The sequence below is a fragment of the Melanostigma gelatinosum genome, assembly GCF_949748355.1.
Source record: "Melanostigma gelatinosum genome assembly, chromosome: 21".
Taxonomy (NCBI): domain Eukaryota; kingdom Metazoa; phylum Chordata; class Actinopteri; order Perciformes; family Zoarcidae; genus Melanostigma; species Melanostigma gelatinosum.
This window is the reverse complement of record NC_136654.1, coordinates 20,934,467-20,961,021: the sequence shown is the minus strand read 5'-3', so window position 1 is coordinate 20,961,021 and position 26,555 is coordinate 20,934,467. Positions and strand designations below refer to the sequence as shown.

The following is a 26,555-nucleotide window of genomic DNA, read 5'->3' as shown; positions in this document are numbered from 1 at the left end:
CCCCACCTCTGTTCAAGGTTTCAGAGGGTCCATTTGATTGTATAGCCTCAGATACAGCTATGGGGCCCAATGTAGGCAGTATTATTGATGCAAATTGTAGCAACAGTCACAACGCTAGCGACTATCTATATAACAGTGTGTTAAGACAGACAGCACCTAGAGCTGATTTATGGTGATGGTGTGGAGGAAGAACCATATATCCAATCCAGCCTAAAGATTGGACCGGTAGATGTGCGTTGATGCAACTTATATTGTCATTCCATATCTTGCCTGTCACTGATGCAACTTATGGAGAACTCATCTCTCCACGCCCACATGCTAACAGAAGATCCAAAAGAGATGCCAGTGGCCCGAAGGGAGCCTTTGATGACCAAGTGTACATAAGATGTCATAAGACTGCCAAGGGGGGTGTCTAATGACTTTCAAGCCAGAAATCAAATAGCAGCAGATTTAGAATCTGTTTTCTCTCAGAGGGTGATGATTAATAAAAATGTCGATTGGATCAACTACATTTACCATAACCAACAGCTTTTAGTAAACTTCACCAGTGACGCCATATCAGGACTGCATGCACAGCTGGCGAAGACTAGTTTAATGACCTTGCAGAACAGAATGGCATTAGATATGATTTAGCAGAGAAAAGTGGCGTGTGCCAGATGTTTGGGTCTGCGTGCTTTACTTTCATTCCAAATAACACAGCTCCTGATGGATCGGTGACCAGGGCTCTGGAGGGACTGACAGCACTCAGCCAAGAGCTAGCAGACAACTCTGGTGTCACGAATCCGTTCACCGACTGGTTGGGAAGTATGCTTAGCCAGTGAAAACATACATTTTTGGCAATCGTAATTATTCTGTGTGCTGTCATCATAGACCGCCTAGTTGTCTGTGGATGGGGGTTCCCCTGCATCCGTGGACCTCTACAGGGGTTTGTTGCTTCACCGATGAGCCAGACACCAGTCCAGGCAACCAGTTATGTGACGAGGATGAGGACGAATTGGAGCTTCTGATGGCCACAGTCTAGATGAGGCCACCAGAGGGACTTCACGAGCGGTTCCTGACCATCCTCTCGGAGATCCTGAAGGACCTGATAAAGGCCCAGATGGACTTCTAAAACATCCAGTGAGATGTTGGAAGTTTGGAAAATAGACGGATTGTTTTGGATGAGTATTTGGAGATTAAATTTTTTGTTTAATTGGGTTATAAAGGGATTTTAAGGTGTAAAGATTAAGAAATGCAATTTTGTCAAGTGTAAATGAACAGTCAAGGCTTCTCAGTATGTGTTCTCTAGCCTACAGGCTGTATCCTGATCCTGCCAGCCCCAAGACATGGAAGGCAGTGACTTTCAACGCACTCTATCTTGAAACGAACTGAACAGAAATACTTGAAATGATATCTGTGTGCATGAATTGTTTGCCTCTGTTTAGATAGATAGGAAGCCTCTCCCTGGATTGAGTAGGGGGGAGGTCTCCAGGGACATTTGAAAAACTAACTACATTTGAGTAGCTAACTCACAGTGAACTGTGAGTTAGGGGGGAATTGTAAGAAATTTGAGTAAAAAACTGTAGTTAGTAGATATAATAAAAGTGTTTAATAATTCATAATTAATAATTCATAGTTAGTCATAATCATAAGGGTTTTGAGAATGCATAATTAAGATAAACATAAGCATAAACATAAACATGCAGAAGCATGAAACTTCTGCCAAGTTGCAGAAGTATAAACTTTCATTTTGAAGGATTATTATCGATGGGATTAAAACGTAACTGACAGTCATTGAATGTGATAGTAAACACAGGGGCAGACAGTAGAATACACTCCTGGAAGTTAGCCAATAGGAATCGGGATAAACGGAGGAGGAGGTGTTTCGAACAAATGTGGGAGGTTTATTTTGAAGCCTTTTTCTCTCTCTCACCTGGATGCTCGCAGAGAACAGACGTGTTTTTTATATCTGAGGAGCTGAGTAGAGTTTTTTGCAAATGGGGTTTTATTGTTTTAATATGTCATAGGAGTATATGCTCCAATGTATTACTGTAAATGTACTTACATCAGTGGAATTAAATTCCTTATAATTGTAAACCAGTTTTGGTAGCGTTATTATTGCAGTGTGTCGACGGCACAAGGAAGCCGGCCACATGGCTGGCTCGGCCTCCCCTTTGTTATGAGGTAAAAAATACTATCTTAACAGTATCCACAACATACTGCGTTGTGGATGGTCTGGGAGGCGGTGAGGAGGCTTTTTTTGTAAATATGGTAACAGTTGCACGCAAAGACCGAGCCGAGCACAGAGACATAAAAGGAGATTTAACAGGTAATTCAATGCAGGCCTGTGCATTGCCAACACAGCCACAAAATGCCACACATGCACACATCAGAGTCTTTACAGGTCAAGTGAACGTTTTCCTCACTTGGGGATAACAGCTTGAGAAATGTCGACAGGAAAACTGAGAGGATTTCATTTCGGAAGGCTCCTAAGGTGTCTCTGGATCAGAATGCACTGATGATATTTCCCTCACCTCACGGTGACTGCATTCAGACATTCAGTCAGTCAAGAGTTAACGGCAGTAAAAAACATGTTTTTTTTTACCATGTGGTGCATAAATTGCAAGACATAAATTATTTTTTTCATGCGAGTGGTCGAATCAAAAGCAGCCCTGAGAATATACTCTTCTAATCCGCACAAAAGGAAACCATTCAATTTAATGATGCTCCAAAACAACACAAGTTACTGAAGTCAGCACACTCCAATCCATTATCCCACTCTAAATCCGTTTTTTACTGCTTTGACAATGAGACATCGTTCCACCTCCAAAGAAAACAAATGAACAAACAAATCTGAAAAAGTCTGCCTGGCAAACTCCCCCATTTCATATCGGAAAAAAGATAAAAGCTAATACTAACATAAATTTATGTTCCCAAGCTCCTTCTGCTGTCCAGAATTGAACGTGATTTAGTTCAGATGATGACACATCACACAGACCCGCAGACCGTACTCTCTTCGTTTTGAATCCGGTCCAATCTTTTCACATCAGCATCCATCCAACATCCAAGAGAGCGAGAGAGAGACGGAGGGAAAGAAAGACGCCACTTAAGTTCACTGACTTTTCCATAAGTGTTTTCATCCATCTCATTAGACTGCTCAGTCAGAGCTGCTGAGAGCTCATTTGATGGGCTTTTGACCTCCTAATGGCCAATAGAGTCTGAGGAGTTCATTAAATCTGCATCATGTTTTACAGCAGAATTAACTCCAGCAGGGAAAATCAAATGGAGAGTATTCAAGTCATAGTGAGCTGAACTCATTCTGAATGCACTCTGTACTGTGATAACACGCATCTAACTGAGGGCTTCTACATACATGTTTGTATTGCTGGCTGAGGGAACGCTGACTCATCGGGGAGACCCTTGGTGTCACAAAAAGAGGCGTTCAGGCTGAGAGCTCTGAAGCCTCTGCCAGGAAGCTCATCAGCCGTGCGAATGCACCGCCGAGGCTCTCACACTCTCTTGCTTTCACACACAAACACACACACACACACACACACACACACACACACACACACACACACACACACACACACACACACACACACACACACACACACACACACACACACACACACACACACACACACACACACACACACACACACACAGACTGGTCTTTGTTCCTCTTTCTGCGTCTTTGGTTCTTTTAAACTCAATGAGGTTAAAATGGGTTTAACTTTTTACGATGTCATTTTAAATACATATTCTCTCATCATAGATCAGACCCGGTTTACTGAGAAGAGGGTAGAACCTGTGCTGCTACAATGAAAAGAAGGCTCTACCTCAGCCAGTAGGTGAGTCAGCACTTTAGTGAAATACACTAATCATGATTTAGCTCTGCCATCGACTGTTAATGCCTACCGTGCACATGTAGGTGGAGAAAGGCTCTGTTAAAATGCAACATTTGAATCAACGATTGGATTGAAAAACCAGCAAATACAAGAGACTGGACGGCAGACGGGCTTCACCTTGGTTTCACTTTCTTGTCCCTCTTGCATGGTTAAATAATATGTTTTTGATTAAATGTGAGGATCACTTAGACTTGGTCTTGGTCAATTTAACTGAGTAGGTCGAGTTTACATTGTTTACGCAACACTGCTTCACCCGTCCTGAGATACTGACACCTGGGACCTTCCCATCACCTCTCTCTCTGTCACTTTCTTTCCGTCTCTTGCGCAGTCGAGCGTTCACACGCACAGCCGTGAGCGGAGAAACACACACGGACCAATCAGGTGAAAAGGCAGGAGGCCACTGACAGAACGACGGGCGACGGACAGACTGACGGATGTGGGCTCAGGTGGCTGAATGAGAGTGGGAAAATCAGCCAGTGGGCCAACTCTAAACTTAACCGTTGTCTCTTCTTCAGTCCACTTGCATTTGATCCAACATTGACACACAGAAAGAGTGTAAGCGCACTCCCACTAAGGTCTTTGAAGCAAACTCGGCAGACACGTGCCGAACATTATCTCCCTTATTTTAGGAAAAAGAAAACCAGCGCTTGGGGCAAAACGTTCTCTTTGTATTATAAAGTGCACCAAACAGAGCCAGAGACGTCAGTAGATCGGTTTCCTTTCACTCCTCCTCATTAAACAGCCGGCATCGATAAACCAGGTAGGTGATCTGACATCAAGCAGTGAGCTCAGGATTCCTCTAACGCTGAGTAATAGAGAGAGACCTTGAATGAGTTCAGGGAGAAAGCGGTCCGTGGAACGAAAGAGGATTTGAGTGCAGTGAGAGCGAAGAGTTCGTCTTACCCTTTGGCTCCTCTGTGTCATCGGTTTCCAGCAGACTAGGGGAGAGGGAGAGGGGGAGAGGGGGAGAGAGGGAGAGAGAGAGAGAGAGAGACAAATGAGGTCAGCCTCTAACACACTGATGTGACGACGGAAATTGTGTCTGGCAAAATTGAGGTTTGACAGAAAAATAAGAATATTAAGTCTTACCTACACAACAATAATCCAAAACTGTACTCTCAAGCCACATATAAAGGTGTAATATAAACCAAACTAGCAACAGAGCTGCACCCCCTTACTGTGCTGCGTATGATACGCATCTTACAACAATTACCCGTGCCACTCTTCCAGTCCCATGTTGCAGATGATACAACAGCGGTGCCTGTGTCGCCTGCAAAGACTCATCTCGAAGTAACGGCCGTTAAATATGGACGGGGACAGCAGCTGCCTGTGGGGGGGGGGGGGGGGGGGGGGCAGCGATGATGTATCAGGAGGAGGAGAGAGGACTGCTTTTAACACAATGGAGAGACTTCTGGTGGGCGTTCGGGAGGGGTCAGAGGTCACTGAAGAAGGGGAGCCGGCCCTCAAGTTAATGTGTTGGTTCGGGGTTAGAACTCGATTTTGGTCAATTTCTGATTTTACCGGTCCGTTCCGGTTTTAAACCAATTACATTTCATGCTAAATGTCTGGCTGCATTTCCCCAAAAGTCTATTCAGTTGCCGCACTACCCTCACTGGAATGAGTGAGAGGACTGGCGTTTTCCGCCGCATCACCTGATGTGAATGCAGCCTAACACCCTCCTCTGCAAACACAGGACTCAGTGACGCCGAAACAACCCCACCGTACTTTGAGTGCCGGCTGATGGGGCGGAGCTGCACGCGTCGGTCCTAAGCTGCCATTAAAAACCAACCACAAGTTAAAAGATTTCATTTTAATGCTTCTAATTTGTGCACTTAAATGTTGGGAAGCGCAGTTCTTCCAATGGCATGTACTGGAACGGTGTAATGGTTCAGCCATGTAAACAATAATTAGCGAACGCCAAAGTGCCACGAGCCCAATTTACTGGCGTTTACTACACATGCTTGATGACACGCAGAGCATCAAACCCAAAATGACACAACATACGCTTCCCACTGCAGGTGAATAAAATCATCTTCGAATCAACTGCATTTTTGTACTGCGTATGTAACATGCATTGATGTAAAAACTGTTTCATGTACAGTTAAAATGTTCCCTATCCAACAATCTCACCTTTTTTTTTTTGCTAACATTAACTGCCGAAATCAAGGAACCTGATGTCACTGTGTTGTCTCTAGAAATGAGATCAAGGCGGCCAAAAAGATGAGATTCATGGACATTAACAGGTGACAAGTTAGGTACTTTGACAGGACAACATTTGTATTTTCTTAAATGAGTACGGGGGACTTTTCAGTAACAGATCGTCGTCAACTGTAACCTCACTAGGACTGGATTCTTGTCTGTGACAGTTGACAGACAGTTTTCATTGTCGCTGGAACAGCTGAGTTCCAGTTTCCTTTGTGCTATTCCTGCAACAGACACACGCCAACGTTGTGGTGAATATCTGCTAAGCTCCAGTCATAAAGCACTTCCAAGTCAACCAGGATTCTATATTGTTTGATATACAATTCATGATTGCCTGTACGGCGGCTTAATGAAACACAAACAACTCCAATTCCCCCCCTAGAATTGAAGGTGAACACAGCATGATGTGCAAAGAAAATTATAAAAATCCTTCAGATCCACAAATAGACAAAACCGATGCTTGAACATATTTTATACTGAATCAATTTCAACACTAAATTTGTCATAAGCAGGGTCGTTAAAAAAAAAAACATGCACATAAAGAGCTGTGCCATCAGGAGGCGATCAAGTACTTGATGGCTGAGATTTGCTGAAACATGCCGCTGCACGTCTATTGCCTTTCTCAATCTTATAAAATAATTGGTCCATAATACCTAACAAGCCGTCACTCACACAGCTATTGAGTTGTCTTGCTTCATTAAGCACAGGGCATGAAAACCTGGCAGATCCTAATTAACCCCCCCAACGCCCCCCCGCAAGCCCCAAACTGTGACAATATCTTAGCACTCTGTCCGTCTCACTTCTTCTCTCTTTATCACCAAGGCTGTTTTTCAAGCACAGACATGTCTGCCTGTGAAATCCCCGGCTTGATTACAGCTCAAACATGTTTTTGCTCCATCTATGCGCAAAAATCTTCGAAGAACATTCCTGGCCACCAATGAGAACAACTCCAAAACATCTTTCAGGTCAGCCTGACAATAACCGGTTTGTTACTCTCAGACGAGCTGAACATGTGGGAATCCCCGGAAAATGACTGTGAAGTGAACCAAAACAAAGCGGCTTGCATGTCATCATCACAGCAACAATAAATGTAGCATTCCTCCACTTTGCACACATGGCCAATTTTGGACATGTTAGCGACCATGTTTACTTCAAACGGAAGATACAAAGTGAGCCGACTTGTTGCCTCCTCGTCTTTACTAGCCACACTGAAAATGATGATTTATTGCAATCTATAGCCTGGTTTCTACTTCTACTGGCCTTGAGAGTCTCTCTGCCTGGACTGCTTTGTGTTTCATGTCTCATGGCCAAGTTTATGTCCCATTGAGAACAACTCTGTGGCTGGTCTTGCATAAACAACAGAAGTGCGCTATTATCTTGTGACAATGTTCATTAACTCACCTCGAATGAGAGGACTCCTTCATTGAGGAGACAGCTTGTGATTTAGAGGATGAAATTGTGTCAGTTTTGAAGTGCGTGGGCTCGTCGTCAGTCTTCTGCTCCTCCACAGGTTCTGCTGCTTTGGTCCTGAAGCCCCTCCTGGTATACATTTGCTCCGATCCATTACCCTCGTATTTTTCCTTCTCCTTGGTTTCTGAGGTCACCGTTTCGGATGCATCGCCAATTTTCCTGTCCCTGCGGACATATTTGGAGGTGACTTCGTCCGTGTTGCCATAGCGCTCGGCGAGCTCCCTCCTCCTTTCTGCCTTGTATCTAGCAATTCGCTCCGCCTTGGTCTCTGGGGCCGAACTCTGCAAGGTGCCTATTCCATCCATTTTTTGAAGTTCAAGGGTTCCAGCGCAGGTGGGAAGTTTCCAAGGTGCTACTTCAGTTTGTCCTGAACCGGATACGTGGATCGGCTTTCTTGTAGATCCCCCTTGACAGCGGTGTCTCACTCCATTTAAGTCATCCCAATGCTGCAAACAAGAGAGGCAGAGAGGAAGACATCATTAAAGCGTCATGATCCGAGAGTACAATTTCAGATGACGGGCACTCTAAACCTGTGTGGCAAGCAATGCTTACACTTCTCCAGCTTTCATAGGAAACTGGCTCAGCTGTAGAGCTGCGAGCCAAGCCCTGCCCCAGCTAACACCCACCCCCCCCACACACACACACACACACACACACAAACACCACCCCCACTGTGAGAATGATGTCAGCCAGCTCTGCTCAACGACTCTCATATAACCTCTGTTCCATCGACTCACTTGGAGCCAGTTGGACAGAGGGAGGAGAGAAAGTGAAAAACACACATCAAATAACATCTTCATCTTCTATTCCCAACCAAATGCATGCTGGGACAGGCCACAGGCTTCACCTTTCCTGTCCACATCCAGCCCAATAAACAAAGTGAACTTTCAAATAACTTTTCAAATTTAATTTCGGAGGCTGAGCTGAGCTCATTTCGTTCCATTAAGGATTAACGCAGAGCAGTAAAAACCACACATATGGCTCGGGGCGCAGAGGTTTTTGAACACCGCACTCGCATAAATGCATCGCCAGCTGTCAACGGGCGATGATAAAATATGCGTGCGCCGCTTCTGATCGCACCAAACCAAACACCGGGGGCTTTTCCACAGACGTTTCTCTCACTTACGATGCTTCGGGGGCTTCTGTCCGAGGACGGCCAAGGAGAAGAGACGTGATAAAAAAGGAGGTATATTTGTATTAAGAGGGGCAGAGGTTTGAGGTAGCCCCTGGCATCCCTTCAAATTACAGGGCATTCAGAACATTGGTTCTCACATTTATGATCCAGGAACAGGGGTAGGGGAGAAATATATAAATGAAAAGTGCTGTGTGTCTGGACAATGTTAGCAATGAAAGACGAAATAGGGAAGGTGAAGAATGGGTCGAGGCAAGAGGGAATAGAAGAGTGATTCCGGTGGAATAAATGAGCTGCCTTCTCTGTAATGATGACAAATGTGAACCAATGTCAAGTGCACCCCCGACCACCTGCTGGGCCATAAAACTAACCCGGAATCAGGACTCTTTAACGTCCCCTTAAAACAAATATGGCGTTGAAATATTACACAGGAAATAAGTGTATATGTCGGGGGATGTGTGTGTGAGTGTGTGTGTGTGTGCGTGCGTGTCTTCACCTTGACCTCTATTATCCCGCCTCCACCTAACATAACAGTGCTTGGCTAAACAGTGCCTCTCTTGTGTCGATTTAAATTTAGTCGAACCATAAAGTGTAACTCTGCAGGACGATTACGCGCCGTGTATTGAGCACCGGAGATGTCCAAGACACCTTCAGTCAAATGTACGCTCTGCGCCACGCAAAACTAAATTCACCATCTGTTTGTTAAATTAACAAATCAGCGCCAAGCACCTACTATTCCAGGTACGCTGGCATAATCAATTGGTGGCGATAAATCCCCTTCTAGCCAGCCTCAAGCCTTCAAGAGCGCCGCAGCCCAATAACAAAATGATGTCATCGGGGTTGCATTACATTTCTGCACTCGGGGTTAAAAAGCGTCGCGTTTCAAGATACGGTTTGCTTTGGTTGTGTATTCCATGAAATATAAAATGGTAAAAAACATCAAACGCTATCTCAAATTGAGGCAGCAGTCGTTTTTCCTCATCAAAACCTGAAGCAGATACGTTTAACTTGACTTGTTTTTGGGGGTTTAAAGTGAATGTCACTCCGAAGCCGGTGAATTGCCTTATGAAGGCAGAGCGATCCTGAGTGAGGATGTTGATTTCAGCGCTGTGCACACGCTTACATAACTCACCTAGGTCACGACCTATAAAAGGAGTGCTACACAGTGCGCTAAAGCTCGGTCCGTGGAGACCCGGAACATCGAGGCTGTTTTGTTTGGAAGCTGCTGGTGTTATTTTAAGCAACAAGGGGGACTGAAAACACAGTTGTTTGGTCATACAAGAACAATTATCATCCCGATCAGTAAAATGTGAACTCACTTGGGAATTTGTTTTCGTAGGCGTTTTTACACTGCCAGAACACCCCAAGGTGTCTTTACCTATTTATGGGTATTTCCTCAGAACAGACAAGTGGAGCAAGCAGAGAGGTGCAGGAGGACCAGACCACACGGCTCTGAATGCGCTCTCATGTGCTTGTATTGATTCAGTGAGTGGTAATGACGGTGGAGGGGGGAAAACCACTTACTGCACTCAGTGTCACACTTACCACAGCGCTTTGTTTCTCCGACGACAGTGCGTCTGCCTTGCTCAGTATGCAGTTATACCAGTCCTGCCTGCTAAATCATGACAATATGATTTCTGCTCCTCTAGGGCATGTAAACAAACAGAGTCCTCCTTTTCCAACCACTGCAGTTGTTCTCTGACCTTTTGTTGCCCGTTGGGAGTTGTTCCTGTCGCAAACAAAGGCCAAACGTGTCACTTCCTGACCCATATCCTTCTTCATGAATACTCGATTAATCAGGAAATGTTACTCACGAACCTGGCAAATGTCCCAAAACTCTTGAGGGACGGGACGGGTGAGGGCAGCGAGAAAACTTTGAATGGGTTCAAGAGCCAGACATCCCATTCGCTTTCAAAACAGTATCAGATCTAATGTCACCATTTCCTCATAAGTCTAAGTGCTCCATGATGGCCCCGTTTTTTAAATATTTACTGCTCTGCAAAGACCTCCAGTGATTATAAGCGGTTACTTTGGATTACACAACAGGCCTGTTCTACATGACGAATAAAATAGACCACAAAGGCAGAAGTTGCAAAAGCCAAGACGGGTTGAAGGTTATTTAACAGTATTAATTATACTAACAAGAGTGTATTTATACACTTGAACATTCAATGTTTAGGTCAATTTGGTAAAGTTTGCATTTGTACTTCCAGCACTAGAAGAAGCTGGACATTTCAAATGTTTCTCCATTATTTTCAGCGAACCAGTGCAACCATTTAGCCAACAAACTATGCATCTATTACTTTTATTTCAACCGTTTACTTTTAGTTCAGGGTTTAGACCTCTCTGCAATCCTGGTTGGGAACTGCTCACTGTAGTTTAACGTCATCTGTGGTGTGTTACTGTCTGGTGTTTTAATTTAAAAGAACATTTCAAAAGGTGAGTCAGCTAAAAACATCAGATGTCATTGTGTCATCGTTGCTCACAGCCCACTGTTTTGTCATGATCTACATGGGAGACGCGATGAGAAAGCAGGCTCGTTGTAGGAAAACAATACCTGTCACACATGAGCTCACCGATTTATTCCAAGAGTCAGACAGAAAGCTGGCCTCAGAGGCAAACCGCTGACCTGTAGCTCACCGGCCTGTGTATCTTTTCACAATTCACATGTCCACACAAGAGGACAGAGCAGGAATGCAGGCTACACCCTAGGCATAAACAGTGGATTTGAATTGAAAGTAGGGGATTTGACTGTATAAAAAAAAGTCACGGGCTTCCTCTTCAAGAGAAGCTTGAATAGACAAAGAGACGACCTGGTCACCTCTTTGGCCAAATATTTCAATCGTGTGTCAGTTGAACTCTACTGAATTACCCAATGTTTGTAGTATCTTACCTTGAAACTCTTGAGTAATCCCCACAGAGATTTACACCTGGAGCTGCTTGCATCGTGACAGCTGTGTTTAAAATGTACGCCTCTGTAGAGCTGCGCTCACGCCACCCAAGGTATCTGTTCAGCAGCAACGCTTTGTGCAAAGACACGTTGCCACCGTAGACCTTCAGGAATCCACATAAAGTTACTGCAAACATCAGCGAGACTTTCCTTCGCCGTAGAAAAAAAAAAAAGACAGAGGAGGTGGTTAAAGACACAAGGCGGCTCCAAATTTTTTTTTAAAACACGGCCATTCGAAAGGGAAGAGGGTGGAGAGTAGGAACTTTGCTCCACTGAGAAAACCAGGTGCCAGTACTTGGATTGCAAAGACAGACTGGCGGTGCCTTTTTAAGAAACGTTTGTCAACCGGTGCAGCTCTGGGGAGGTTTCAGCCACGGCCAGGGCTCATGAAAGGAGCAAAAACAAAAGATGGAAGCATGTCTTCAATGCAGAGGAAATAGGAGTGACCTTCAAAAGTATTGTTTACCTTGCTTTGATGTGTGCTCACATAATATGCTTCACGAACTATTCCAAATCTTAGTACCAATGTTGGCCACTGTAAAAATGTTGCATGTTTGTGTGCATGGGTGGTGTTTGACTGCAACCAGGTCATGTGACCAATCACTGACAGCAGAGAGGTCCTCAGTCCCCAAATCCAATAACTCCATCTTGTAAATCACGTACTTTACTAGCGTACTTTCTCTTTGTTTTACTGACAACAAGAGCATGTTAGCTCCGCCTAAATGCATTTATTTGGTCTAATTTTATCAAGTATTTACGTGTATGTTTTCAATAACACATGCAAAATACAAAGTTGTGATTTATCAAACATATGTCTGTTCAAAATGTCTGGTTTACCTGTTCAAGATCATTTAAGGCGATGCAGAAATGGCAGTAAAAATGGTGAAGAATAAATAAAAATGTACGCACAAATTCGCTCTTCTCGGGATACAGAGATGATTGTGTCGCGATAATTTGTCATTCCTAAAAAGCGGGTCCCCAGAAAAAAGGTTTTGGAAGCACTTTGATAAAGGATGCAGGGTGGAGAATCTTTTTTTTACAAATTTAAATAAAGTACACATCTATCTATCTATCTATCTATCTATCTATCTAGAAGGATGGAGGACAAAAACAAGGAAGGAAAGAGAAGGTGGGGGTACAACAAAGAGAATGAATATAACTGCAGAGATCAGAGGAGGAAAGAAGATGGAAAGGATTGAGGAGAGAATGGGCGTTAGTGGGGGCGGATGTGATCGCTTTGTGGGGCGAGTGTCTCCGGGGTGCCAAGGGGCCCCAGTCTGGTGGTACGGGGGTGGAGGGAGGACAAGATCTGCTGCTGAGGAGGAGGAGGAGGAGGAGGAGGAGGAGGAGGAGGAGGAGGAGGAGGAGGAGGAGGAGGATGGGGCAAATGCCTGGGCCTGAGACTAATCCATCTCTCCCTCTCCCTCCCCTCCCTCCCCTCTCTGTCTCACACAGACACAAGCTCCCTCAAATCCCTTTTACCAGAAGTCCTGCTGCCTGTAGCCAGTCACCCGAGAGGCAGTTGACATAACAACCCCCTGGGTACTCATGCCTGCGCTCTGCTCTGCCTAAGTAACCGACACTATAAAAACTGTACTGACCTGCTCGAGGCGGAGCTACCATTGTCACCGGGCAAAGAAAGTGTGCAGCTTTCCCCTCCTCGAGATCTTTGTCATGGGGGTACAACGGCAGCGCACGTCATCCAAACGCAATAAAGCAATGACATTCAACAGAGAGGAGCATCTGTGTTTTCCTCTATTTTGCATTTTTTTTTTTTTACAGGCTAGCTCTTTGTCCAAGCCTTCCGGCTCTCTGTTGACCACATTCAAAGGAGCCATTAAAATGTGACGTATGGGAAGGCAAACAAGCAAACTCGCACAGAAATACACACACACACACACACACACACACACACACACACACACACACACACACACACACACACACACACACACACACACACACAACAAGGCTGCAATCATGGGAGCTGGAGTGTGGAGAGGGAAGGGAAGGGTGGGGTTTATGGGGCTTTATCTTGCTAGTGGATCATGTATGCACGCATACTCGCACATACACAACACGGTGTGCTACGTTGGAGTTAATGCGGGCCAGAAACTAACACCCACACAGTTTTCTTTTTTTAAATGGGACAGATGTACTGTAGTAGCTGAAGTTAAAGCACCTACCCCCACACCGCTTGCTACCCTTTGTTGCACTCTCACATACAGAAAGCATTGCCTCACTCAAGCAACACTGCGAGGGCATCACATTTGCCAAGTTTTGACTGAAGGTGTGAAAGAATGTACAAACTGACCGAGACAATCGTCACACACTCAATCAAAGCCGTTTCAACTATTGGAGGCACAGTTACTTTGAGTAGAACTGATGTTTTGTTCAATACATGTTTCCTCTTCTCTGTGTACTTCCAGCATTTCTAGTTCCTGATTAAAAATGCATGACAACAATCACTCCACTCATGATAAGGTATTTACATAGATCTTGTGACGGTGCTTTGAGTTCCAGCCTGAACACAGAAATGAGGGATTTCTTCTGTCACGCTCTACAGTTTCTCCATTGAAACCATCTAATGCGATTTTCCCGCTTGTCAACAACTTATCAACATGGACTTCATCCCCGGAGTGGCCCGCCTGTGGGCTACAGACAACACTGAACAGAGAGGGCGACATTAGGGGCGGGGTGAGGCAGGGTGAGGCAGGGTGAGGGGGGGGGGGGGGGTCAGTGGGGTGGAATGTCTCATCCGGTGAATCCTGCTGGTGGGGTTTCTCTCTCTCGCTCTCTCTCTCTGGTGTCCGCTGTGCACAGCAGACACCATCTGGCCAGCTGGAATGCCACTGAGCAGGGGGTGGAGGGGTTAAAGGGGTCCTTGCAGGGGGGGATGGGTCTCTATGGCTGGGAGATGGAGTATTAAACAGTAGTGGTGTAAACCATGTAATGCCAACTAAAGCCTTTTAAGTGAAAAGGTGGCCATTGGAGGCCTAAATGATTAGCTTCTAGCAGTGTTATACTGAACATATCACATTCTACAGTACTTTAATACATTTTACAGTATTACGCTGTCGTTTCAGATTACAGTAGGAACACTAAAATAACAGTTTAATGGCTGTTCTATACAGCACAGTACTGTATTAATGTTTACAGTATTACACTGTTGTTGTAGATTACAGTATAATACTGCTAACAGATAAACAGATACATTTGCTTGTGTGCGTTTTATTAATGAATGCTACGTGGCAACTTCTGTCACTCTCGAACACAAGACTGGTTGACATGCACAGAAAAGGTTGCCCATAAACTCAGTTTTGAACATAGATTCAAAACACTATTTATTCTACGGCTTTATTTTCAGTTGACGGGGGTGTCGGATGAAATTCTGAGCTCTGGCACGGAGCTAAAACAAACGTGAGATGTAGCACAGAGAGAAGCATGCTGCTGCCGCTGCCCCTACACATGGAAACTATTATGCGAGCGCAAATCAAATGAAAGTCTGAAGTACAACCATATGTTTATGTGCCATGCTAATATTACACTGGGTTAACGACGTCATTGAAGTGGGCCTCGGCTGTGCAGTCGCTGAACAAATACAGTTAGCGTCTTGGTGACGAAGCTGGAAGCGGTCCACGCTAACTGCTAGCTAGGTTTATAAATATGTCTTAGTGGAGATTAGCCCGGGGGTAACCCTCGAGCGCTCTCGCCGGTGGAGTTCCTCGTGCTCACTTTGTCACAACCCTTTCTGCGTTATATAAATATTTGTGCTGCAGAATCTCTTGGCTGTGCAGCCGACATCAAACCCTTCAGAGGAGAGCGCGTGGGTCAGACCGGAGGGAGGGGGAGAGACGGGCTGAGTGGATCCTGGCCTTGTTGCAGCCAAGTTTTGCACTTCATCTGCTGCCTGTTATTTAACTGTTGAGTAGCACATGTAGAGGAGGCTTAAGACTCAAAATGCTCAGTTCAAATGCTATCTGACTGACCATGTGAAAGAGCGACTTCAAAAAGTTCATGCATCACTGACTTGTGCAAGACATCTTGCACATCATTCCCGAGTGGTTTTATTACGAAAACAAAATTGTAAATGAAAAATAAAACACGGAGAAGCCTTGTGCTCCTTCGCTCTCTGTTTGAATTTGAATCTGTGTTTTTGCATCTCTGTCATCGTACTTAAACAGAAATAGAATGAACAGCCAGGGACAAGGACAACAATGCTGGACTGATAAAAGGTAAAGAACAGACAGGACTGCTATGAACAAGTAGTGACAAGAATTTATATAGTCCACAAAAAAAGCACCAATGAACAACAATACACTTTAAAAAAAAGTAATGTCTCAAGTGTTCTGTAAGTTGTACAAAAAACAAACACTGAATGGATGATTATGTACAGTATGCACATGTTATGATGCCTCTTTACTGTACAGACAGTGTGTAGGATTTATATTGACGGTGCCGGATGATATGTATGTTAAAAACTGTAAAATTGTAATCTGTAATGACAGCTGTGGATACTTGGTGTTGAATGGTTGTTGACAGTGACGAGGTGACAATGACTAATGTTCAGTGTCCGTCAGGTTGACGGCCTGTGGAGAGATAACTGCTCTCGTGTCTGGTTGTTTTGGTTCTGTAGCAACAGTTGCATGTGCAGAAATGTATGATGTGACAAGTTCCAATGAACTGACAAGAGGCACATTCTTCTATAAGTAGGACAGCAATCAAAGCATCACACTGCCGGTCCAAAATAGATATAAAAGTAAAACTTTGCTCATTTTGTACTAAACTGAGGCGATATGGGCGCACAAGTGTACTATTTTGTGTCTTTCCCTCTTCAATCCTTGTTAAAAAAAACCTTAATTAGCCATTTAAATCCAATTCACAAACCTAATTTAACAAGAGGGTTGTTTACATCCCTTCAATTACTTTTCAGCTAAGCAATCCTCTGTGGGAGGCACACTCACTCAGTGCACCGGACAGAAATCTGGAACTCGCACCTTCATGACGGAAGGTTGGCAAAACAGCAGCAGGAACCTACAAAATAAAAGCCCAGTGAGAGGCCATTAACTGATCTGAAGCTTCAAGAGAAGCTAAAAAAACAACAACAACACGATCATTCAAACCCATGCATTCCCCGCTATAGCTCTTATTATTATTATCTTATGATTCAGGAATTGAAAGTGGATAGTTTCACTCTTGAAGACTTGTTCTAAAGAAAAAAAACTAAGGAATAACAAGTTGATGTTACAGCATAGAACAAGGCAAGTCTCTGCAGCAGGAACCCTCATCCACCCTCCGAACTCCCTCTTTCCATTGTTGAGCAACAAGATCCCTGCAAGGGGCAACGCAACGCCTGACACGAGGCGTTCAGGTGAATGCTAAAACCAAACCACAACCACATAACACACACACACTTCTGCTGAACAACAATGGAGGATCTGTCTCTTTGTTTGGGGTCTTTACACGGTCCACTGAGGAGGCAGGTAAGGAGCAGCAGAATGATGCAAGCACGACAAGGGCCACTCCCTGCTCGGACAAGTTTTTGCTCCAGGCGTTAAAAGTATGCACAGGCTGGCTATCAACTTCCTTTTTTTTCTCAACACAGCATCAGTAACACTAAGCAGCTCTGTTGTTAATTAGTTGTTGTTTTTTTTTAAGTACAGCAAGCATGTGCAGTCTTGCTCTGTGCCCGGCACACAAACACAGTATCTCTTATCGAGGCATGCATTCGCTTTCTTTCTCGCTCTTGCTCAACACCAGCTGGCGGAGGAAGGTCTCGGTAAACCTGTTGTGACACAAGCCACTGAGATGCCACACAGAGGGAAAATTACAACCTGGCAAGCTTCAAATACCATCGCCGTCGGATACGAAGCTTCAATTGGTTTCCCTCTATTCACCATTCAAGGAACAAAACAAACTCTTTCAACGATTGATAGCACTTTTACACAGCACATTTAGAAGATACAGACTAATGAACTCCGGGGGATCTTATTTATCTCACTTTAATGAATTCATTTTGAAGGTAAACCTTTAGAATTCACAGCCTGGTGACAAATAATAAGAGGCAGGCCCGGTTAAAAGTCAGAGGAAAAAGACTGGTGTTTGAAATGCACACCGAATAAACAAAGGCTGCACTTCACAGAGGCTACAAGTCGCCATATGGAAGGAAACCAAACCGGTCTCATCCATCTCAAAAGTACACCCAGCAGCAGCATTACCCAGGGCAGCTTGCAGGTTATGCATAGCCGTGGCAGTCTGACACAGATAAACATGACCATGATTCCAAACCTTGTTGTGCCAAGTTACATAATCTAGTTCGTAGTGACAGTATACTGTCAGCCTGGTCACCACAGAAGAGTTCAGACAGTTTCAAGTCTCACGCTCTCTTATCGCGTTAGGTGGTTTTGCAGAACTCAACCCTAAATGCAATTCAATGGACTGATTTGAGGCGGTGTTCTCTTCGATGCAGTAATGCACGCGCCTCAACATAACGGTGGAAATAGAAAGTATGGGTTTTCAAGTGAAATATTAAAAAGCAATGCGCTTTAAAAAAAGCATTCCCTCCAGCGTCTATTGTCGATGAAGGAAGGAACCTACACTGACAAACGCAATGGCAGCTGTTGGGAGTGTGTGAGTGTGACAACATAACACGCATCATATCCTTGAATGTGACATTTCGTACCGTAATATGTGACTGTCACATCCGTGCATTTGCTGAAACAGCTGTAAATGACTTAAGATCGGTTAGAGGAAGCTGTGGTAGTGCCTCGGTAGTAGCCTACTGCAGCAACACACTCATTACAACGTTACAACACAAACTGCCACTCGATGCTGTGAGTAACATACCTGCGGTCCTTTACGGGGGTCTGCTCGGGCGTCAACACACGCGACACCCACGGAGATGTGTCTGTTGGGACCCTCGAAAAAGACCGCTGTTCAATCAAAACACCACACTGCTGCACGTTAACGCTACAATGCTAATGTTGAAGAGTTCAGCACGTTACTGGACTGACGTTCAGCCGACGAGAGCGAGTCCTCGACGCAGATGAAAGGAAAAAGTAGAGGAAAACAACTTTTCTTCTTTATGAAACAGTTTGGCTTCCTCTGCTCATCCTGCACCGAAGCTAAGGGACGACGCGGCTCTGTCCTGCCCGGGCAGGGTGCAGAGGCGGCAGTGAAGGTCGCTGTCAGGTCCGGTCAACTTACTTCAAACTCAAAATGCCTTCTCGCCTCTGATTGGCCCAAACTCAGCACGGTGATGCATTCACGGACCCCTGATAAATGCAGGCTCCAAATTACTTGTTTGCAACATTTGTGCGTGTTTTTAAGTGGAAGGTGACCACTGACAGATTGCATTCACCCAAGACACATTTTTACAATAAGTATTTATTGTTTCAGCTGCTTTAAACCCAAAACAAAAATGTGCTTTTAAATAGAATTAGTTAAAAAAGATTTAAAAAGCTGAAGTTTTGGTTTGTGACCCTTAAATTGATGCCATGTGTACTTGATTAGTTTGCAGCCCATATAAAAGTGATTTAATATTTATTCTCTTCTCAATTTGCCAGATTATTTCATTTGCTTGATTGGGAGGGGCCCAAAAAAAAAAACCGATCTAATATTTCTCAAACAAAATGCATCGATGAGGAAAAAAAACCCTGTTTTTCTTACGCATTCAACAATAAAATGCGAAGCAGACGATGTCTGCATCTGCACTCCCAAATAGTTGCTCACAATAAAAGGCTCACTGTAATGTTAATGTTGCAGTGCACCCTGCTGTTCATAATTAGACATTGTGGGCACCTCGTGCTTATAGCGAGTTATCAGGGGATGTTGCATGGTCTAAAACAGGGGCGTCTTTAGGATTTTGGGACATTGGGGCCTTAGCCTGGGAGGATCCTCCTGCTCCTGCTACTTTTAACACTTCTTCCTCTTGATAGTTGGTTACACATATTGTTTCATGTACTTGTCAATGATAACCTTGGTCATGGTAACCTATACCTTTTTTTAATGTGCTGTGCTGTCCGTCATAAGTCATTTGGAGTTATTTTGCAAAAAGAAAGGGTTCACGGTGGACATGAGCATTAGATCTTTTGGTTTGGGTCTGCCAATACTGGCGAAACAACTGGGATTCATATGGAGCCGGAAAGTAATCACCATCTTTACCCACAAGTCCACCATGTGCCAGCATTTATCAGCCTCAGCTGTACTTTTTGTTAATCAGCAAGTGTTAGCATGCTAACGCTAATATGGTGACTGTGGTCCATTATATTGCTACTTGAACATTGCTGATGTTAGCGTGCGGCTCACTGCACCACTGTGTCTCCGTACAGCCTCACAGAGCTGCTAGTGGGGTTTATATGATTGATGAACCTTTAAGTCCGAAGGTTTACAGATTTCCGTCTCTGAGGTTTTTTGCTTTCATTTAATGTATGCGGCATGAATAAATATTGGACTCAGCAGCAACTTGTTTCTGTGAAAATAATGTCGCTATTCACTCGATAATCCATCTAATGTCACCAGAGGTTATGTAAAATGCCTGTTGAAATACCCAAAGACACACACACACACACACACACACACACACACGGTTATTCTCCATCATGCCAAAAACAATAATTTCCTGTAGCAGAAACGCTGAATGAATTAACTGACATCCAGAGAATGTATTTACAAATGGAATGTGCCTTTATTTCTTTCATTGATTTGTGAGTGTGCTGTTTTACAGATTGTCATTTTTATATGTATTTTTTTAATCTGAATTCATGCTGGTGGTGATGACGTTTGATGCCCACTGTGCTGCCAACCACGATGGTCTCTCCACCTTCACCGCTCCACCACCTCTTAGGTTAGTTGGGGAACATCAAGCCCACCTGTAAAACATACAGCCATTACTGCTGGCAGCTGTCAAACATGTCAGAGTGATTTCTCTGCTATATTGACATCATTTCCACCTGCTTTATTGTGTGTCAAAAAAAAGGAAACGTATATCATGAATCTAGGCACATACAAACAGTTTTGGCCGAAACAAGTTTTGGCAAGGTAGTTAGATATGTGTTTTAGTTTACCCCCCCTCCCCCCTAACGGCTTGAATGACCAATGATTCAATGTGTGTATTAGAATTTTCCAATGTATATTATAGGCCCCGACTTTGGGCTTAGAATACACAGAATAACAGTGACGTGTCTTGGCAGGAGGAGATATTACAGTGTTCATTACCTCTTCTGGGCTCATATTAGGACACATCCAGTTGTACAGGTAGTAATGAAGACTCTTGTCCATGACGCTGAACTTGAGGTTATCCAGAAAGCTCTTGTTATCCATCACGTCGAGAGCGGAGAAGACGTCAAAACCTTTCTGTCAGTGAGGAAAGGGAGCATTTATTTTGTTATCAAATCTACTCATGAAAAAAGACACATATTACCCTTCAAATTTTATTCTACAGATACTTTTGAGTACATTGATCATTTAACTGCACGTTTGTAGTTTGGAGGGAAAGCCTTGTGCACTTTTTCAATGGCACTCACAGATTTAGCCAAGACCAGTGCGTCCTCCATGAGGTCGACTGGGTCTGCGGCGGTGCCGGCAACGTAAAGGAGACGAGCTGCTCTCAGGCCAGTGTGGACTGGGTGATTCAGCACCCTGGAGGAGACGCCGTAGAAACTCACCACGTCGGTCAGTGTGCCAGCATCACCCTGCATGTGAGGAAGGGAACACACTCTTAACTATACTGCAGCATAATGAGCTTTAAATTGCACACAAAAGGGTGAGGACCGCTCTAAATCAACATCACAAATTGTCAGGCCAGACCTCTACTACATAGGTGTCAATCACGTTCTCTCTGGGTAGCAGCCAGTGCTCTACTTCCTGCAGAGACAACCTGGAGCTGAGGTGAAACTTGCTGAGGTTTGCCTGCAGTAGTGCGTGTAACCCCACCACATCTTCTTTAGTCAGAGGGCGCAGACCTGGAGTCTTTGTCACCTGGGAGAGACAAAAACATGTTCAGTCAGCGCCATAGAGTTGCCTGCATCTTTAAGCATTTTGCATGCACCCTTTTGGTGAGTCAGTTGAAGAGACTGCGTGATGGCAGGTCAATGTCACACTGCAATGGCACTAATGGCTTGTAGTCTCTAGGTGGCAGCACAAACTAACCTCAGGCAGACGGTAGAATTTGAGAGCTCTCTGCAGATTCATGTTCTGTCTCAGACCCGGGTAGCTCACCTCGGTCAGCTTTCGGGGATTCAGAGGGCGATGCCAGTACCTAAAATATTTAGTTTGTTTATTTGGTAGGGACACTGAAGGTGGAACGTTGCTTCATAAGGTAAATATCAAAGATGACATCTACTCCCCATTGTGACATACTTGTTGTGGAGAAACAGCATTAGACCTGGACTAAAAAACAAAGACTGCATGTTTGCTAGTTAGAGGAACGAGAGTGAGTTTGATGTTTTATGTAAATCTTCACGCTGTTAAAGACCCTGGCAATGTATTTATCCATAACATGACACATTCTTGACTAAATAAGCCATTAATGCCAAGTACAATTTTGGGTTTCACTCAAAAACTCAGCTCATCTGCTTCACCAGGACTGGGCGGCTGTGGTTTGATCAGATTTGATAAACTGTGACTTGTCACCTTTCTCCCCTTCCTCCAAATGCAATCTGCTGCTTCAAACGAGTGAACAAAGCAAAGACAAGAACAGAAATCTGCAATGTCAAATGATCACAATTCTCGTGACTTTGGCAGAACATTTTGTGTTCAAGGCAAAACCCATCCCTCATATCACAGTATCGACATTCTTCAGGGGCTTTAACAGTGCTAATTGTGGCTTCACTTTGCCTTTGAAACAAATGTGAATCGACCCTGTCTACTACCTGCAGGAGCTTAGCGGTGTGGGCAGCACTATGCCAGCTGTGTAGACAGCCTGGTGGAGGCCCTGCCGGTTGACCCGTCTGGTGAGCTCTCGGATCAGGACTGGAGTCATCCGCTTGAGGCGCAGCTTCTTATGAACACACAGGAGTTTGACCTGTGCCATCCGCTTGTCCCTGCAGGAGAGCACGTCTTCTGAGCATTTGCTTCGAGACACTCGAAAGTCAAATTGCTACAGTTTTGTTGGCAAGTGCTCTGAATGCTAATACGGCTCACCAGAGTTCACACAAACACACATCTTTGCATACATTCATGAGCAACTCACGTCTCATACACGCGGACCTCTGCAGGAAGAGCGGCGATGAAGCCGACTAACTTGTTATTGGTGTGTACTCGCACACCACAGTTCCACTGGGGCAGCCAGTTAGGAGGTCGTAAAGCCCTTAAGAGGAAGAGAGAGACATTGTCTGCAATATGGCTCTGTGAGTACATGCAGCGGTAGTTCAATTAACTCTGATTAAGGACATTTTATGGTAAAAGTATTGAGCATGAGATGACTCAGCTGAATAAATACAGCGGCTTTCTTTAACCTCAGGGCCAAAGACATGTGCCAGTTCCTGGAATGCTAATGTTAATTATTCGTAACTAAGTACATTTTCTTTGTTTTGTTCCCTGCAGTATACCGTTTATGCAGATCACAAAGGAAAGCAGCAAAAGTGAAGTGAAGCGATTAGAGTATAGCCGGCTTGTCACTGATAACGGTTTGTCGGAGGCTCAGGCTGGAAAGTCGACTGGGAGAAATGATGTCATCGTTTTCAGACTCTCAACACCATCGTTCCTTCAGTGCAACTCAGAAGCTCAAATTGTTGTGTTGCAGTCGTACAGAGCAGTTTTGCCAGACGGGAGGGGGGGAACATGTTTTCAGCAAGTTTTGCTGGAACCAAAAGTGACTAAATGCGCATGCTTGAAGCTTACCATTGCAGATACTCCAGCGAGAACTCACACCTGATGGTGTTGTCATCCTCTTCCATGTAGTTGTCGCTGAGCAGAGTGCAAAGCTCTCTCAACTGCAATGATGGATGTAAACGTGCAGAATGTGAGTCAACATTTCTTTAGATTCACACCAATAAAAGCACCGCTCCTGACCTCTGAAAGGGATGCATGTTTCTAACCACATAGAGTAACTTACAGGAAGTAACTTACCACAGTAGGGCTGCTCAGGTCCAGAGTGTCCCAGGAGAAACCTGAAGGTAGAGAGTAGGGCTCCTCACGGACACTGGCTTCACCTTCTACGATTGGGCCATGAGTCACAAAACTGTCACCTGGCGCCACAAATATAAAGAATTAAATGAGGTAACTTAATTCTCAATGTTGTAATTATAGCGAATGATTTATGGACTTATGGTTATGTTTTTTTAATGACAATACTAAATAGGATTAGAGGGCTTTTTCTTCTTCTTACCATTCATCTATTTCAAATCCATGAAATGAGTTCAGTGGTATAGAGGCTGTAATCACCAGTGGAGTTATAGGTATCCCGAGCAATGTTTTGATGATTTTTTTGTGTCATGTTTTCTGCCAGTGTAATACCCTCAAGTGCCGTACACACATGCACAACCAGGGTGAATATGATCACACGTCTGCCCACAGAGCCTGGTGGTGATGTGCTGTGAAACGTAGGAGCGTGCCAATAAAACGATAGAAGTAGTTTGAATGTTGATGACAATGACGGTTTTAGAATGATCAAAAGAAGGATTTGCAATACTCTTGACTTTCTGCACAGTGAGTGGCACATGGTTTTGTATTTAAAGGAACAGTTCAGCATTTTGGTAAATATGCACGCATGAGTTAGATGAGAAGATTCGTACCACTCTCAAACAGCAAGCCTGTCCAAGGTAACGCAATCCATACCAGCAGCTCTAAAGCTCACCAATCAACTAACTAGAAAAGCGAAGAGTAATCATGATAATATGCCATTTTACAGAGGGTAACTATTTCTTGACTATTTCTTTAGAGGTGCTGGTAGATGGGTTTTTTACCGTTGGACTGAGCCAGGCTAGCTGTTTATCCCGGTTCCAGTCTTTATGCTAAGCTAAGCTAACCGCCTGCTGGCTATGGCCTTATATTTAACGGACGAATGGTATCTGATTTCTCATCTAATCTCCAGCAAAAAGGTTATACCCTACAAATGTCAAACTTTTGCTTTAGTATAAGTTTGAGCAAATGCTTTTGTTTTTCAACAAATATTCGCTGGAACAGGAATCACGTCCTACCCAGTTTGGGGACAGGCTGTGTGTCCCAGAAACGGTAAGTGTGTGATTTGGCCTGCTGCAGGGTCTTCGGCAGACTTGGGCCTAAGGAGAAGAGGTGGAGGGCTCTCTGGATCTCCTGCTGCTTCGCTTCTGGAAGAGAGTCCAGCTAGGGCAGAACAAGACCAGCAAGGACAAGTTACCATCATCTCTCCCACGAAGATTGACCGTTTGACCGTCACACAGCAGCATAACTCAAATTGATTCCTACAGCCAAAATCGGTGATTTCAAAAGACACATTTTCCTGTTTCATGTGCGATGGGCATACAGGACATCCACGGGCGAGTTTAAGAGTATTCACATTGCAACAAACACAAACCAGCACACATACATCACTGCACGTGTGCACTCACACGCTCAGGAAGACACGAACCATAGCAAATGGATCCCTGGGTCCCTGTGGTTTCCAGGCCTCTTCTTTCTTCTGCTTCTTTTTGCTCCCTTTTAGACTCTCCTCCTCTGTCAGCATCTTATCACTAAAACACATTTTCACGCATTGACGTTCTTGTATATTGTAAAGGGGATTTTTACGAACTGAAGAAGCAGAGAGTTGAAAACGCTGCCGTACTTACAGCAAGTTTGAATCCGTCATTGTGAACAAGTGCGAGTCCTTGACGCTGAGGGTGAATTCGGGGTGTTTTCTAACACATTTGTGGTTTTTCAGCTCTTATCTTGGCGAGCAGCGATGGGAGGAGAGCGACCGCCTCAGTCACCCAACCCCACTCCCACCCAGTTGATAGATAACAATACTAACAATTAAATAAACTTCTCACGGTCTTGATATGTCAGACAGCTGCTGGATAGAGCACTGCGGCAGATTAAAGCTTCTAGCAGCTTGATCCCGGCTGCAAATTTAATTGGCTGAAATTGTCTGATTGCAGAGTTCCCATACAGTCTTCCACTTAAAAGTCAACACTTTGTATCTCTTATATACTTGATCATCTTTGCCTGTGTTCAGTATAATGCACAGTATCTTCACACTGCAATTTGACCACAGTTTTCTTGTCAAGTTGTTCATTGTTAAATACATTGCAGTGACAAAGCTATACAATCAAGTAGAAATCATAGAAATGGTCACATTTAATTGATTCTCAGAGAAAATCTCACTCAACAAGCTCTCTGGTCACACTGGCTCCTTTTGCAGATGCAATAAGGCTAAAAGTAGTATCTTTTAGCCTCTAGATATCCAGGCATTTCCGAAAAAAAAGAATGAGCTTAGCTCGATTCATTACTGAGGCAGGATAAGAAGATTTGACTGAAATCAGGATCACATATTAACTTGTTATGCCAGTGAAGCAAAGTTGAATTTAAGTGTTATGTTTTTTCTGGGGAAGGCAGGACACTGTCGTTTAACTTCTTCTCATCCTAGAGTCAGATTTTATATCATTCCTACATTACATTTGTTGTAGAAATGAAGAAAGATATCAAATAGTTCCAAATAAGTCCATCAGCAGCCACGGAGCTTTTGCCTGCTGTATTAATTGTTTATTAAGCAGCTCTTTCTTCATCCCTTGTATTGTGCATCACGTACGTTCTCCTAAATATACCCCAGGAGAGGTTTACTGCAGTCCCTGTTGAGTCTATTGCATGCTGCTTGGATTCATCTGGGGAGCATGTCATTTACAAAGCCCAATATAAGAAATCACAAATTTGTCCTGAGGGGCTTTACAATCTTTACAGCATCCTCACGAGTGCTCAGCCCTTTGTGTATTATAAATCTGTACAACCATTTGTG

General features: G+C 44.2%; 2 protein-coding genes across 2 annotated transcripts in view; both read right to left on the bottom strand.

Moving 5' to 3' along the window:
- The window catches only part of LOC306795137 (supervillin-like), a 49,270-nt gene extending 30,468 nt beyond the window's left edge, over nt 1-18,802 (bottom strand). The window contains exons 1-3 of the mRNA XM_079293516.1: nt 18,491-18,802; nt 7,494-8,008; nt 4,794-4,828 (exon numbers count right to left, since the gene is read on the bottom strand). Coding sequence (XP_079149642.1) covers nt 4,794-4,828; nt 7,494-7,867 — 409 coding nt within the window. The 5' untranslated portion in view covers nt 7,868-8,008; nt 18,491-18,802. The remainder of the gene's footprint in view (nt 1-4,793; nt 4,829-7,493; nt 8,009-18,490) is intronic.
- Nucleotides 18,803-20,332: 1,530 nt separating this feature from the next.
- On the bottom strand, nt 20,333-25,448 carry LOC306794945 (glycylpeptide N-tetradecanoyltransferase 2-like). Its single transcript, XM_079293211.1, has 12 exons — nt 25,393-25,448; nt 25,194-25,296; nt 24,784-24,928; nt 23,714-23,832; nt 23,486-23,577; nt 22,836-22,952; nt 22,516-22,686; nt 21,794-21,902; nt 21,452-21,622; nt 21,169-21,336; nt 20,861-20,998; nt 20,333-20,514 (listed from the first exon to the last, which is right to left on the bottom strand). Exons 1-12 carry the CDS (start codon nt 25,410-25,412, stop codon nt 20,491-20,493), a joined length of 1,377 nt encoding a protein of 458 aa, XP_079149337.1. The 5' UTR covers nt 25,413-25,448; the 3' UTR covers nt 20,333-20,490.
- Nucleotides 25,449-26,555: the final 1,107 nt, after the last annotated feature.